Source organism: Branchiostoma belcheri, unplaced genomic scaffold, assembly GCF_001625305.1.
Source record: "Branchiostoma belcheri isolate BF01 breed outbred unplaced genomic scaffold, Haploidv18h27 scaffold16, whole genome shotgun sequence".
Classification (NCBI taxonomy): Eukaryota; Metazoa; Chordata; class Leptocardii; order Amphioxiformes; family Branchiostomatidae; genus Branchiostoma; species Branchiostoma belcheri.
Window position 1 is genome coordinate 2,610,368 of NW_017803046.1, and position 14,788 is coordinate 2,625,155.

Genomic DNA, 14,788 nt, shown 5'->3' on the forward strand with positions numbered 1-14,788 from the left:
CATTTCGTTCAAGTCTGACACAACCAGCCGTTCCCATTGTCAGCAACTTCAAGCTACCAGTACGAGCACCATCTTGCGGAATTAAAAGTTACTGCAGGATAAAGAATTACTATCTGAAAGCGACCTCTGGCGGCTGGTGAAAAAGTGCTTCATCTTGTCAACAATGATCTTACATTTATGTCTCTTTGAATCTAACCGGTGGAGCTCCCTTTTCAAAAAGCCAATGCAAAGATAGAAATAGCCATTTTGGGTTGCGGGTTTTTCCTGCAATGACTATTTCAATAAGGAATGCACAATATTAATATTAGTTTTTCATAAAAGGGCATTTATTTATGATACTAGTGTGTACATTCGAGATAGCACAGGTGATGTTATAAGGCCATGTTGATTTGATTATATGGATGACATCCTCTGGAAACCCCAAAACTGATGCGAGCGTGCGAATAAAAAAAAAGTTTTGCAAAAAAAAAAAGTTGCTTTCATCATGACATCTACGTGGTCATGAAGGTTGTACAAAGGACAGAGTGTGGTATGACGAATAATCTAATCTTCAAATTCATTTCTTCACATTTCGTCTTTTTCATTTGATTTTAAGAGTCTACGACATTGGTATCGTTTTCAAATTTTTTTTTTGCAACTTACGGTATATATTTGCTCATTTTGCAAGTGTTTTGTATGATTTACACTATGGTTGAAAACTTTTTTTTTTGGAAACGGCCGAAAATTCATGCGCGCGAGTATGTCATCCATATAATCAAATCAACATGGCCTAAGCTGGAGACACCACATTTCAAATGATGCAGTGATGCAAGGCAGCCACAGTTTAACATAATACTTTCTATGATACATGCATTTAATGTTACAACGAAGTTGGATACAAATATCAAAGCGTATAAACAGAAATATACATGTACAGGAATACGCTGTACTACCCAAAATATAAGCCATTTTTACAAAGTTGGAACATCTAATATAGACTGGCTAAGAAATAATGACTACAAAAACAAAGAACATACTACAATGTACGATGACTTCTACAATGAGTGAGTTAACAAACTATTTCTAAATCAGTTAACGATGCATGCTGAATACACTTGTCACAAAAAATGTACATTAGAAAAGTTGAGCTATTATAAATTACATATATATAATGTTACTCATTAATAGAACATGGTAACATTACATCATCAAAATGTGCTGGTTTGTTAAGAAGAGACATTATGAATAGATTGTTATCTTTGTTATGTATGACTGTGCATGTGGTTAAAGAATGATGGGGTCGGCCCTATGTTACGACAGCCCTATGTTACGACAGCCCTATGTTACGACAGCCCTATGTTACGACAGCCCTATGTTACGACAGCCCTATGTTACGACAGCCCTATGTTACGACAGCCTTACGACAGCCTTATGTTTTGACGCCCCCTTTTTTCAACACGATTATGGCTATGTTCAGACACCAAGTGATAAATTGTAAATGTATTGAGTGTAATGATCTCGAAGGAAATTTTCACGTTATATATTGTCACTGACAGTGTTTCCGCCAGACTGCAGCTGAGAGATCCTGAGAGGCCGTCCAGTTGGAAAGGGCCGGGTCGCGAAAATTAATTAAGTTATGGAACACGTCGCGAAAATTAACTGAGGGGGCGGGGCATTTGTTTACACTTGTTTACAAGTTGAAACTGTCCACAAGCATTCCATATTTTTCACAAGTATTGACATAAAAAAACACTGCTACAAATGGCAAACGTATCGTCAGGAATACTTAATTAGGACATTCTGCTGCAAAACTCCAAACATCGGCATCATTTATTTTAATTGTAACCTCCGGCAAGGAGATAGCCGGATTTTAATAGTGAAGAGCCTTGCTTCATCCGTACGGCTTCCGTACTAGCAACATTTCCGCTACAAATTACTAGTTTATATCACGCCAAAAATACATCAAAACATATAAAGAAGCGTCATCTTATCTCTCATACACGAGACAAATTTTGAAAATAATTTGGCTGTGTCGTAGCTTTCATTGCTCTTTTATTCAACAAAAGTGCTCCTTGGTTGTTAAATGATCTCTCATATGTTGTCTCCAGTACAGTGTCAAATGGTAGCGTGATCGTAGCGTGCGAAAAATCGGCGTTAAAAGTCAGAAAATCGCCGGAAAATAACTTGCAATAACAATAGCTGTCGTAACATAGGGCTGTCGTAACATAGGGCTGTCGTAACATAGGGCTGTCGTAACATAGGGTTGTCGTAACATAGGGTATGAACCAAAGAATGATTGGGGAAAAATTACCAACTTGGGAAAAGATATAGATACCGGTAGTAGAGGTATACATGTGTGTAGTTGCTTGAATTCTTTGTGGTTGTGATATTGGGCAAAGGTTGGAGATTTCTCACTAGGTAAAAAGTCACCTTGGCAGGGGTTTTATTTTCATTGACACTTTGTTCAAACAGTGAAATCTAACAGTCAGAGTTTGCCATTCCATGTAAATGTGACTGCTGCAGGGCACATCTTTGTCAGGATACCTTTGGTTGAGTCCTGACAGGGAACAGTCGTTGTACCACCAGCCACCCTCCTGTTCCCTGGCACAGTTTTTCCTCTGCGATTCATCATTGTCCCTGTCTGGTGTGGAGAACATCATGTACCTGGCTGTGGTCCACGGGTAGCTCTTTGAATCCATGGAGTTTCCTGCAGTACCGGTGAAACCTGACAGGTAGAGCTGGTAGTTGGTGCTCTCGCTGCCCACGCTGAAGCTGACATATTCAGCCCAGAAGACCTTTCTCCTGTCATTTCCCCGAGATGGATGGAAATGAAATATTGTAGAATGAACTTTTAAAGGGATACATATAACATTCTTTGAAGGAGAATACAATTCAATTCTCTATTGTGTATTCAAGCAGTTGCACTATCATAATCCCATTGAACCACAAGATTTTTTTGCACATCAAAGATTGACCTAAAATTTTTCTCACCTCTCCCGTCTCTCAAAATCAATCCTGAGTTTCCAGCCGCCCTGACGGGTCAGTTGATGGACATGTTCCAGTCCCAGCCAGAACTCTCCGGACAGATGGCCGAAGCCATCCCTGTAGTCTTCCCACTGTCTGTTGAAGTCGACACTTCCGTCCATACGGCGCTGGATGACTGTCCAACCTGGGAGTAAAACATCAACAAAAGACTACATCATACATGTACATGTAGATGAAAAGAAGTTAAACATCATAGAATTAACCTCACTAAATCACGCTCCTAGCGGCCGCCCACCCCGCTGGTCATTAACCCCTGGTCAAGAGCTTGTGTAAACACAGGACACGGGAACCTTTTACTTGTCTTGTAACTACCGGTATACCAAATGAAGACCAGCATCTCTTAAGTCAGTGACCAACCTCATGAACTTCTAGCTTGTTCAGAGACAATTTTAAGACAAAGCACAATAAAAAAATACCTCCATCCCTGACACATAAAAATTGTGAGCACTAATGGACTAAAAAATGAAAATTTTTGCAGCCCTGCAAGCTACATTACCTCCTTCAGCTGTGTCCATGTCACAGTAAACCTGAACATTCTGTCCAGCAATGTTGATGGTGTAGACTCCGGAGCTGAGTGGGCCAGGTTGGGGACGCAGAGATGCACATGAAAGAGGTAGAGGCTCTGTAACCCATGTGAGTGAAAGATAATGGTTTTAGGTCCACAACATTCACAAGGCCGAGAGTTCTTACCTCAACAAATGTGACTAAATCAGGTGAAGATTGCAATAAAATAAATCTTTCAAAAATAACCTAGAAGTGAATCATCTTACAAATTAAAGAAGGTGACTTCACTTCTTGCTGCTTGTCATTACCCCCAGAGCATACTGTTTTTCTTTGTTCAAAATATAGTATTGCTATACAATTACACCAAATTTAAGTTAACAGTTAAACTTTGTGTTTGTGCCTGATTTTTACCAAGGAATAAATATCCTGAATAATAATATGAATACCATCAGCTGTAGTAGCTACTGGCAACATCATCAGAGCTGTTTTGACAGGATGTGTTGTGATAGTTGCCATGGTAACTGTGGTTCCCATGGTTACCAGAGGAGAGTCTGCAGGAGCCATGTCTAGATCTGTAGCCTAGAAGAGGTGATGCAAAAAAATTAAGTCCCATATAATTTGATCCTTTCAAACCATTCAAAAATAAAAAAATGCTAATCACAAACAATGCATGTCTCTTTTTTATCAAGGTTGCTGGAGATGGAAATACGTAATGTTAGGAAATAACAGTTTTAAAAAAAGAGTATTACTTGTTTTCAAGTGTCTCACCGGGGATAGTATATTTGTTCCCTGGTGGTGTTGAAGTCCCTGGTGGTCTGCAATGGCAGCGTTGAGGATCACGGCCACTACTGCAGCAGCAGCCACGCCCGCGCAGAAGGCCAACACGTAACCCAGGATGGGACTCAGTTTGAGCACGCATTGTGCCTGAGGAGGCTGACCGTCTTGCTGTGCATCCACGTAAGCCTGGTCCATGCCGGTGTAGTAATGGTAGCCTGGGCTGGAGTCTGGACTGATGTACTGACTGGTATCTTCGGTTGACTCAGCTTCTCCATGATGCTCCCCCACACTGTTTTCAGCAATGTCTTCATAAGTGCTGGTCGGTGTTGTCTCCTGATCTTCCCTAGGTATCACACTTGGCTGTGTTGCTGTGTGTTATACAGTACATTAAGTCAAAACACCAGGCGCAGAGGCAATTAATTATATATATACTTGTATAGATGCATTTTCCTGTCATGTGCTCACAATTAATATCAAAACTTCTGATAATGATAGAATGATAATCTATCTACATGTAGACTGTAAAATTTTGGTACAATAACAAGAAGTGGATGGGCAGAATGATGAGGCATGTAGATGTATAGACACATATTAAGGTAAATACTGAATTTCTCTATGTAAGCATGAATCATGTACAATAACATGTATTTTGAATTCCAATTGTATGACAAACAGTACATTTGTAAATGACTTTTGAAGAATGTATGGTGCCTACTGATTGTGAGGGCAATAGCCTACATTATGTTCTGACTTAAAAAATGTTCAACTTTAAATTTCTTACCTAAAAACAGATTTGCGGTACATGCATCATCAGGTGGCATGGGCAGAGGATCCCTGGGAGATCTGGGGTCCATGGTTTCCTCTGCTTTGTCTCTTGTGCCTAAAAACTTGTCGCTGAAAGTCAGCCTTGACCCTCCCTGAATTGCCTTTGTCCCTGGAGGCTAAAAGAGATTTTTGAGTTGAATCTAGCATGATTTGAATCTAGCGTAAAGGTGAGTTCTATGTTCCTTTTTGACTCTAAATGTCTGGGAGGTACAGTGCATTGCAGATTACACAACATTGTCTGCACCTACATGTACATTTAAAAATATAATGAATTCAAACATCCACCAATTACATGTACAGTACATTGAATTGAACTGAATTGGAGCAGTCACGTTACAGATTACATGAGATCTAAAAGGGACATTTGCACCTTTTATAATATTAAAAGGCATTCAAACTCCTGACGCATTTTGTTGAACACTATACAAAATACATGTACCTCTTTTAGTTGACCCTGATTTTCCGTGATGTGCTTCTGGAACATTCCTATCAACGTCTTCATAACTGCTGGTAGACAGAAGGATGTCCTGTTGTTCTGTAGTCTCCATTCTTGGTTGTGTTACTGGGGGAACAAAATGTCATCATTCCATCGAAAGCATCATCTGGTACATTCTTGTCATGCGTACCCGATATTTCTATGTATACGTAGAGGTCCTTTACTATAGCTAATACTTCTAAGTTGTGATTATGTGTTTATTAAAATATTATAACTGACTGATACAAAGTTACATGATTGTGTGAATTTTGAAGTTATATGAAACTTTGCTGTTTTTCATACAAGTCTTCTCCAATTATATGTACATGTAACAGTGATTTTACTACGTACAGAAACCTTTGGTGGTAATGTTACATACACATTGTATCGACAGATATATTTGGTAATAAAAATTTATCATAATTTTCTAAAAGTTAAGTAACAATCATACCTGGTGAAGGGCATATGGAGTCTTGATGCTCCTCTGGCAACTTAGGAAGCGGGTCGGTGGCACATCGTGGTGTCTTCAACATCTTTTCTGCTTTCCGTGTTGTTCAGAGGACCTGTTTCACTGCATGCAGATGGAATCTGAGGTATGGTTGGTACTAACCTGTCCTGGTGATTTGGTGGCAGAAATATTTCTTTTCTGAAGAACGGAGGCTTTTACTGCTGGGATTTTGTCAGATTTGAGTAGACACTATTTATCCCAATATTATGAAGAGACTTTGCCTGAACTGGTCCTGATATGAATGGATTGAGCCTACTTCTGGGCCTGTGAATCTGGGCCTGTGAATACAAGCATTTAGGCTATTGGAATAATCAACCTGTTTTCTGGTCAGGGCCTACACAGATTAGCTCAGAGTTAGACTTGAGTTAGAGTTTCTCGAGGGGCATTTCTTTGAGAGCATGATAGCCCTGGAGCCAAGAGGATGGCCTGCATAGGCCCTGGAAACAGCCTGGCATCCAGGCTATCTGTTTTCCTGTACAGGAAACATTCCAATAGCCACCCATGCAGACTAATTTATCAGCGACCATTTCCTGAAAAACTGGCATTTTAAATGGATTGTCACTCCAAGGTCTTGTCATGTCAAAATCCAACAATATCTATCAAGGATTCTACTTCACTTTATGCTGACGAGTTCCACTACAAGATGAACATTAAAGTATCAATAAATCTGCAATGTAGGACTGAATCTTGTACTAGTACGCTGTTTCTTGGTACATGTACTTTTGGCCAAAAAATCTGGTCAGCTAAAAGTAAGCATATTGGATTTCTGTCATGGACAGAAATGTTTGGTGTTGAGAATGGCTCAGAAGCCCAAAAGGAGTAGGAATTTTCAAGCACTAGTTTGACCTTCTATTACATGTATGTCTAGCAACTACAGAAGCATCCTTATATCTGCATGACTTTGGGGACTGAAAAAGGATGAAATTGTTTTCAAGAAAGGTTTTGTGTTGAACAATTGAAGTACTGTGATGAAGTCCACAAAATCAGGTCACTGACCGGAAAGAATGAAGGCCTGGAAGTGGACGGCCAGACTAATCTCCTATCAGTTCAGACAGCCTTGAATCTTAGACTGACCAACTCCCTCACTCACACTACTCAGTCTACAATCCACAAAGACTGTTTTGTACAAATCTTTGTACAGACTGTAAAACAATTTATTGTTTGAACTCATATAGAGAAGGTACACTTTAGTAAGCATTTCAGTACACTGTACAAGATACATGTGCTACCATAATGCACATTTTTCCTCATGAATTAATGTATGTAACATCCAAGAATTTTAGTACAATAGCAGATATAAAGCTGTAATGCTATGTTATTCCATCTTACGGTCACAACTTGCGTACACTGATCTTTCATTCATCTGTACAAAAAGTGCAGTTTAATTTTTTTTATTAGATAAGGATTCTTCCTTGTCTAAAAAGGTGAAGAGGGACAATTTTGTCCTTTACCATAAATAGGCTACTACTGGTATTGTCTATTTATCAGACATGTACAAGGGCAGAGAAACTGCAGCATCCAAAACAATGTGTTAAACATTTCATATTTGAAACATCTCTCTATATTTACAGTTGTACATCGTTTTTTTTCCAATCTATTACATACACTGTATCAGGCTTTTTTCAAAAGAATCCACAACTTCTACGTAAACAATGTGTTGTTTTGGCCACCTACTGGAAGAAAATGGAATTGCAAGAACTGAATACATTGTACTTTGTCAGGTTTATAACATCTAATTCCTGACAGTGGTTCCAGCATTCAGAATACACATAGACTACAGTGTCACATTTACATTTCTCAATACGTTTAGCACTGGCCATATGTGACAAGAATGTTTGCCCATATTGAAAGACAAGAGAGTGCATGTAAGCAATCCTTGGCTTCCTGAATTCCCCCATATCGACCCCAATTCCAGCTGCTGGCTCCCAGCCAGATTCTGAGACTTTCACCTTCATAACATTTCCTGAGTCTGAACTTTTGACCTCTAATCATTATGTCTGTCTGGTCAAACAGATACACAAACCCACATTTCAGCCATCAAAATAATTCCATACCTGGAAGTGGTAGCTTCATATGGGCAGTAATCTTCATTTTCATTAAAAAATTGTGATCACTAAAGTAGTTGGGGGTTGCACTACAAATAAATCAGAGATGACTTTCAACAGGTGTCTTTGGTAATTTTCAACTCCTTCATAATCAATTATTTTCAGTCATAAAACTCTTAACATGATCATAACATGATTGTGCTCATCTCTCTCCTTCAGTAAATTTCGTCTTCAACACTCAACATTCTGTTTATTGTGAGCTGTTTGCATTATCAGTGTAAAACATTAGGTGTTCTAACTGATGATCTGTAAACAGTGCTCACCATTCCTATACTTCCAATTACCTTGTTCCTTTCCCAACACTTCCCACAATCATGGATCTACCTATTGTACCATTTGTTGGTGACAGATCGTACCAAAGTACATATCCGGAGGGGTGTCTTCAACCATCACAAATTTGACTCATATTTTTCCATAGATTATGAGTTAAAGTTCAATCGGACTCTTTAATGTCCCAAGAAAAGGCCACACCAGCATCTGGCAAAACCACGGGGAGAACCAGAAGAAGCTGACGATTCGGTACTGCACCAGACCAATCACAACCCCCGTAACAACGTCGCTGACGTGGTGTCTTCCTAACATGACCCTCGACATGGCGATCGCGAACGCCCACAGAACGAGGAAGTGTTTTATGGCCATCGGCATCCACCAATTGCCGATGAGAAAGGATACCACCATTGCCGACCGCGTGGCGTGGCCAGACGGGAAGGAAAACTTGTCGACGGACAGGGTGACGGAATCGAACGGGTCGACGGGGTTGTACGGCGGCCGCTTACGTTTCACCATCGCCTTCATGGTTCCCACGATGAAAAGGTCGAGAATCAGAGCTGCATGGGTGACAAGACATAACATTATTAGATCAGAATGTAATAAAAGCATTACATATATAGCCTGTGGCAGCTCAAAAGGTATTTCCCAATTCAATTTGTCTAGGTATACATTGCAGTGACACCATATTCATCAGTGACATGATATTTAATGAATAAGAAAAAATTGTTAAATTCATTTGGTGAAAATTTCAAGTTGAACTATAAATATAGTATATGTACTAGTAATTATTTTAGGCAATTTTTAAATTGTTACAATGCTTGCTGTTGCTTCAACTTTTCCCATAACATTTTTGCCCAAAAGCTACCCCAAATCTAGACTTGCAGACATTTTACAAGCCAGACTAGCCAAATGGCCTGCCACGACAGGGATCCAAAACAGATGGGTCATACTAATGCCAATAGTTATCCTGCCACATTAAATGGCTTCATGAGAAGAACTGGCCATTAAGACTTAAAGTGCTCCTTGCAACAGCCCATTTTTCTGTTTGATATATGGGCTGTAGTTTCTTTTATACTGCATATAGCAATTATAGTTGGCTGATAATATATATGGGGAACTCGATCTAAAGGCCCTTACTACTTCAGAAATAGCTCCTAAAAGTCACAATCAGGTCTGTTAAACTTAAAACAAGGTAAACCAATATACTGTGTGACAAGAAAGGATTAGCATATATAGTCTGTTACACAATATTTTTTGTCATTAGTATGTTTCCTTCAAGGCCATACGTAAGTAGACACTCTATAATTACCTAATGATACTGTACATAACATAGCACATGCATATATACATGTATGTATGCAGAAAGTGTTTCAAGGGCAGCAATACAGTCTACTTGGCTGAAGCTTATGAAGTACTTGACTGTCCCATTGCTAATAGTAATAGTGTAGCACACTCTGATGCATTATAATTAGGAATTGCCAAAATCGTGGCCAGAATCTAAACTTTCCCCAGGTTCATATTAGGTAGTCAGAGCTTGAAATTAATGTTAAATTGGCAGTAGATCTAACATAATTGTAAAATGTATATTCTATTTCTAGTTGTCATCATTTTGACCTGAACAGCTCTGTTAGAAAATGCAGGTAATATTTGCATCAAACTTATCAGCCAAGAAGTATCTAAGCCTTGTTTGTGAAATTTGTGACATATCTTAATCAGGTATCTTTTTGTCCTCATTACTAGTGATATATTGACTTATTAGTGCAGATTTTATTAAGACCTGTGAATGACTAAAGTCCCAAGATGTTTTCTCCTTCACTGTCTAGTACAATGTACCAAATTAACATCACTTATGAATCTCCTTTCAACTGAACACCATTAATTAATACTATATGATATTTTCCTACATCCAAATAAACATGCTGGTAACACTACATTAACCCTTCAAGAGATAGGAGTTGGTATACTGTCTTGAATTAAATAAAGGCTTTTAAAACCATGGTGGAACTGGAAAGAACAAATTCAATTCCTGTGAAATTAACAACATATGGTCTCTACATGCACTGTTTCATTTTCGACTGGGCCAAAAATAAGAATAATATGTTTCACATACGATGACATTTCTTAAAAAGCAAACAACAGTTGATAATCTCCACAGAGAAGCATGTGATGAAGAAACAATGCTTTTAATTTGGCTGATTTGTTCAAGCTGAATGACATTAAAATTCTGTCATGTAGTGTTAGAAAATGTGAATTTTTACATAGTTTAGCAACTCTAAGTTATGTAGCTATTACTACAAATACAAAGTAAAGGGGCTGTAAATGGTACTTTGAATTCGAATTTCTATCTGATCAGATTATATTGTACTCTACTTCTTTTAAAAACATGTCATCCATTCTGACTTGAAACTGAATTGTCAGCATGTACAATATGCTTAGTATTCAGCTGTCACTATCCAACTACAGTAAGTGTTTAGATGGATTCTCGCCAACTTTCACCTCCTAGTCCTACTTCCTATTCCTACAGATACTTCTGACATTGACATTGGAAGGTCAATAGGGCTAATCTATTAGTAGTCTAGTGGGGGGCACATCCAGACATTAGCTTAAGTTGGAAGCAATCTTGTCTGTCCCATTATCAGTGGATGGCTTAAACTGGCTGCTTTTCAGTAAAACTCTAATAGCTCTCTAATAGAAGATTGGATAAATTTTACAGGAACCACTCACTGTGCATGAATATGTAAGGCAACACATTTTCTCAGTTCTTTGATGATTGGATGCTTTTTCTGATTTGAAAGAAACAGTAAATTTTTTTCTTCATTTTTACTTGGGATTTCAAACATGTATCCACAAGTCAATTAACTGCATTATTGTGGGCTACAGTATTTCCACTATCTTCACTTGTTACCTGACATCTTGTACTTTATCTAATTTGGTGGAAAATTGGAACAACTCAAGAGACGGAGATAATTCTTCAGACTCAGAGTCTGGAACAAAAGTAAAATCTACACATCGGTATGCTGAAGTAACTCCACAGGGCCTCAGGCCATTATGCACGGCAATAAAAACCATAAAGATTATCTGCCATATCTCTGCTGCTTAATACACAAGCATTCATGGGTGAATCTGACATCGCGTAACAAAATCTTACTTTAGTGCCAGAGGGATGGTTGATGATAATCAGTTATGAGAGGGTGGGAAGCTTCCAAGGCAATATCAGTACCAAATGCTTTTGAATAATTCTTCAGTATGACAAATCTGACATCTGATCATGTTAAACTTCTTGATGTAAGTGATATATTTGTGCCTACTGTATATAATCTATTCATGGTTGCTTTAATTTTGAAAGCCCACTTAAGTACTCAGTCCCAGGGCTCAGTACCAATCCAGGGTTATAAACGAGATTTCTGATGATATGACAATGATGATGATACAATACCATTGGAAAGTAACAGTGTAGACAAAGTTGAGCAAACTCTTTTGGTGAGTTTATTTCCTAAATTCAAGGGAGTAGCCAGGACACTTCTGTTGTACCCTTTATTCTTTCACATCACAAATTCCCTTATTGTTTATTTGTATATTGAGATTTTCCACAAAGTGAAAGGGAAGGCAAAACAGGTGCATATCCACCTTTTCAGGTTGCCCTCCCCCCAAAGAAACAACACAACAACATTATGTATGTTATATTGATTTATAGACATGCTTTTGTTTTGACGCATCAGATTTTATTTGATTGTTGTCCACATTTTATTTCTTGCCTAAATGTAACCATGTCTTGTCCTGTGTAAATGTAACTATTGTAAGCTGGGCCCCAGCTGAATGGGCTACCCTGCCATTTATGATCAAATGAAATGAATAAATAATATGGATTTCAAAGGCAATACTCAACAATGTATAAAGATATACAAAACAGACAAAAATCCAGTAATTTATGAAAGAATAAATCATGTTCTACCCTACTTGACAGTACTTGTCCCTTATTGTTCCTTACCTGCGAAGAGGTTGACCAGTTTCTGGACCTGCAGGATGGTTGTGCTTTTGTACAGCATGAAGAGAGTACCGGCGATCCACGGCACCCCGTGACACGAGAACTCCAGGAAGATCAGGATGTGCCGCAGGTTACTGTCCGAGCGATTCGCAACAACACTTATACACTGAGGGGAGGTACAAGGTGAGGAGGTAATAAACTCAGGGTTTTTGTGGCATATTAGTAATTAGATAGTTCTGACAAACATTTCAGTTGTGACACCATAAGTAGAGCATTCTTACTTCATAGTGCGGTACTATACCGTAATAGTCATGCATTGGTTTATACATGTATATGAGTTGTACACAATGCCAATTACTAGTAGTATATGCTACCATTTACTCCTCTTACATACATCTGATGTACAGTCAAACCTGAACCTGTGACCATCTTTGCACAAGTACCACCTGGCCATTGTGGACACTTTCTGGTGATCCCTTGGATTATTTGTTTCATTGTCAGCATGTATGTTGTAGCCACTTGTTTACTGTGCCCACTTTAATGCCCTTGAGTGGTCAATATGGACACATTTGACTGCATATGTGGACATTTCTCACATCACATTTTGCTTTTGACAAGCTTATAAAAGTGGGAGACTTGGTTGTTTAAACAACACATTGTTAATGGATGCCAGTTCAGTACCTTGGACAGGGTCAGGTCGATAGCCAACAGTGAGCTGAAGATGATCTCCCCCAGGGTGGCGTTAGGATCAGATGGACCCATCGTCTGCTGTGGCTGGAATATAAGGGTGAAAATACAATTACGTACAATTAATACATGTACTGCATTTGTAGCAACTACAACATACTGATATACATTGTAGTAACACCTGATGTGCAAGTTCTGTTTTGTTCCTTCTCTACCTCGTCTTTTGAACATTCTACATTGTCTTCCCTTAAATCTTTTGTTATTCTGGTCACATTTAAAAGCTGCAACCTAAAGACCCACCATCCTCTCCAATTAGGCCTTAACTGTTACTGTAATGGCTGCCTTCAATTATGGCTTTTCTACCCCAATAGCAACATGAATTGTCAAACTATCTGAGGATCCAGGATTATCAAACTATCTGAATCTTCAGACATTTTATCTCCTAGCATTTGATTGCAATGTTTCCTGACTTCCTTGCACCAAGGAAGTTATACAAAGTCCTTGATGCATAACGCCATTGCATTGCTGCTTACGCCTATACAATCACACAATTTGTACACAAGTCATGTCCCGGAATGTCAGTGTACCACGTACCTTTCCCTTGTCTGTCCGGGGCAGTCCCCAGGGCCTCCCCAGGTTGGCATCATTCTGGCTCCCCTTCCGTCCAGTCTGGCTAGACTGCCTGGTCAGCCCGGGCCTTCCCCTGACCGCCTGTCTGTCCTGGTCTTCTGGGTCTTCTGATGACCGGCTGGGCCTCCGAGGGGGAGCGCGGCCCTGTGCCCTGGCCTCCGCGGCCTCTGCCGCCGCGCTCACCTCGGCGCTCCGGCCACTGCTGCGCCGATACCGGTCCCCGCCCTCCCCATGCAACGTGGCGTCCTCCTCAAAACTGTGCCTGCGCGGAGGGCCGGGCTTGGGAAACACTGCGTCAGGGTTCCTCCATAACTTACTCATGTCAATATTTTCATTCATTTCGTTCTCGCCCCTCCCACTCCTAAAGTCTTCCTCATCGTCTTCGAAAAACGCTCCTTTCGATCTTTTACTTCTCTGGTGAGCCATCTTTCTTGTCAGGTCCACGTCCACCTCCACAAAAGCTCCTAGGGTGCTAAATTTGGAAATAAAACACTGACGACACGAGGGAAAGATTATTTTTAGCCGGTAGCGGCCATGTTGGATCGCACGATACCGCGAGGTCTTGTGGGATGGTTTAAAATACCGGAAGTTGACGTTCTCTCACCGGAAAACGTGCAAATTTCGCGGCAAAAACCAGCTGATCGGTGAAACCCCCTCACATATGATTACCCACAACGTTGGTAAAGAGCAGCCATCTCTATAGCGGTCTTATCAGTGGCCACAACGCGCTTCTTGTTCATCCGCTCTGCGTTTCCCGTCGGGGAAAAACATCAGGCGCTCGCTGTCCCTATCAGCTGGCACCAAACGCGATGGCAAGCATTTCTCCTGGCCAAATATAGCAATGCTAGAGTTACACACATGGCGATGTGTGTATACCGCACATTCTGCGAGTGCCGATGCTTGGCGAGACATCGAGGGACACTTTCCTGTCGCACGGCCGACACGGGTGGGACATTCTTCCCCAAGTCGTCGTGTCTTTACGGACTCCGCAGCACCGA

The 14,788-nt window shown here is 40.0% G+C and overlaps 3 protein-coding genes across 3 annotated transcripts; all 3 read right to left on the reverse strand.

The window, feature by feature from the left end:
• Window positions 1–2,342: 2,342 nt before the first annotated feature.
• LOC109465947 (fibrinogen-like protein 1) lies at window positions 2,343–3,687 on the reverse strand. Its single transcript, XM_019763436.1, has 3 exons — window positions 3,521–3,687; window positions 2,971–3,148; window positions 2,343–2,781 (listed from the first exon to the last, which is right to left on the reverse strand). Exons 1-3 carry the CDS (start codon window positions 3,537–3,539, stop codon window positions 2,406–2,408), a joined length of 573 nt encoding a protein of 190 aa, XP_019618995.1. The 5' UTR covers window positions 3,540–3,687; the 3' UTR covers window positions 2,343–2,405.
• Window positions 3,688–3,909: 222 nt separating this feature from the next.
• On the reverse strand, window positions 3,910–5,159 carry LOC109465907. The gene is made up of 3 exons (XM_019763394.1): window positions 5,108–5,159; window positions 4,297–4,673; window positions 3,910–4,107 (listed from the first exon to the last, which is right to left on the reverse strand). The coding sequence occupies exons 1-3, from the start codon at window positions 5,157–5,159 to the stop codon at window positions 3,910–3,912; spliced, it is 627 nt and encodes a 208-aa protein (XP_019618953.1).
• A 2,953-nt stretch (window positions 5,160–8,112) lies between these two features.
• Window positions 8,113–14,468, reverse strand: LOC109466138 (phospholipid phosphatase 6-like). Its single transcript, XM_019763784.1, has 4 exons — window positions 13,755–14,468; window positions 13,155–13,247; window positions 12,477–12,639; window positions 8,113–9,045 (listed from the first exon to the last, which is right to left on the reverse strand). Exons 1-4 carry the CDS (start codon window positions 14,214–14,216, stop codon window positions 8,645–8,647), a joined length of 1,119 nt encoding a protein of 372 aa, XP_019619343.1. The 5' UTR covers window positions 14,217–14,468; the 3' UTR covers window positions 8,113–8,644.
• Window positions 14,469–14,788: the final 320 nt, after the last annotated feature.

Bases quoted from the DNA above. Each gene is read 5' to 3' on its own strand.
- LOC109466138 (XM_019763784.1), bottom strand. From the start codon at position 14,216: ATGGCTCACCAGAGAAGTAAAAGATCGAAAGGAGCGTTTTTCGAAGAC. The intron at 13,248-13,754 runs GTACGTGGTACA...CTTATATTCCAG, and splicing joins CCCGGACAGACAAGGGAAAG to CCACAGCAGACGATGGGTCC. The intron at 12,640-13,154 runs GTACTGAACTGG...ACCTCCCCTCAG, and splicing joins TCGACCTGACCCTGTCCAAG to TGTATAAGTGTTGTTGCGAA.
- LOC109465907 (XM_019763394.1), bottom strand. From the start codon at position 5,159: ATGGACCCCAGATCTCCCAGGGATCCTCTGCCCATGCCACCTGATGAT. The intron at 4,674-5,107 runs GTACCGCAAATC...TATAACACACAG, and splicing joins CATGCCACCTGATGATGCAT to CAACACAGCCAAGTGTGATA. The intron at 4,108-4,296 runs GTGAGACACTTG...CACCTCTTCTAG, and splicing joins GAACAAATATACTATCCCCG to GCTACAGATCTAGACATGGC.
- LOC109465947 (XM_019763436.1), bottom strand. The intron at 2,782-2,970 runs GTGAGAAAAATT...GGGAAATGACAG, and splicing joins GATTTTGAGAGACGGGAGAG to GAGAAAGGTCTTCTGGGCTG.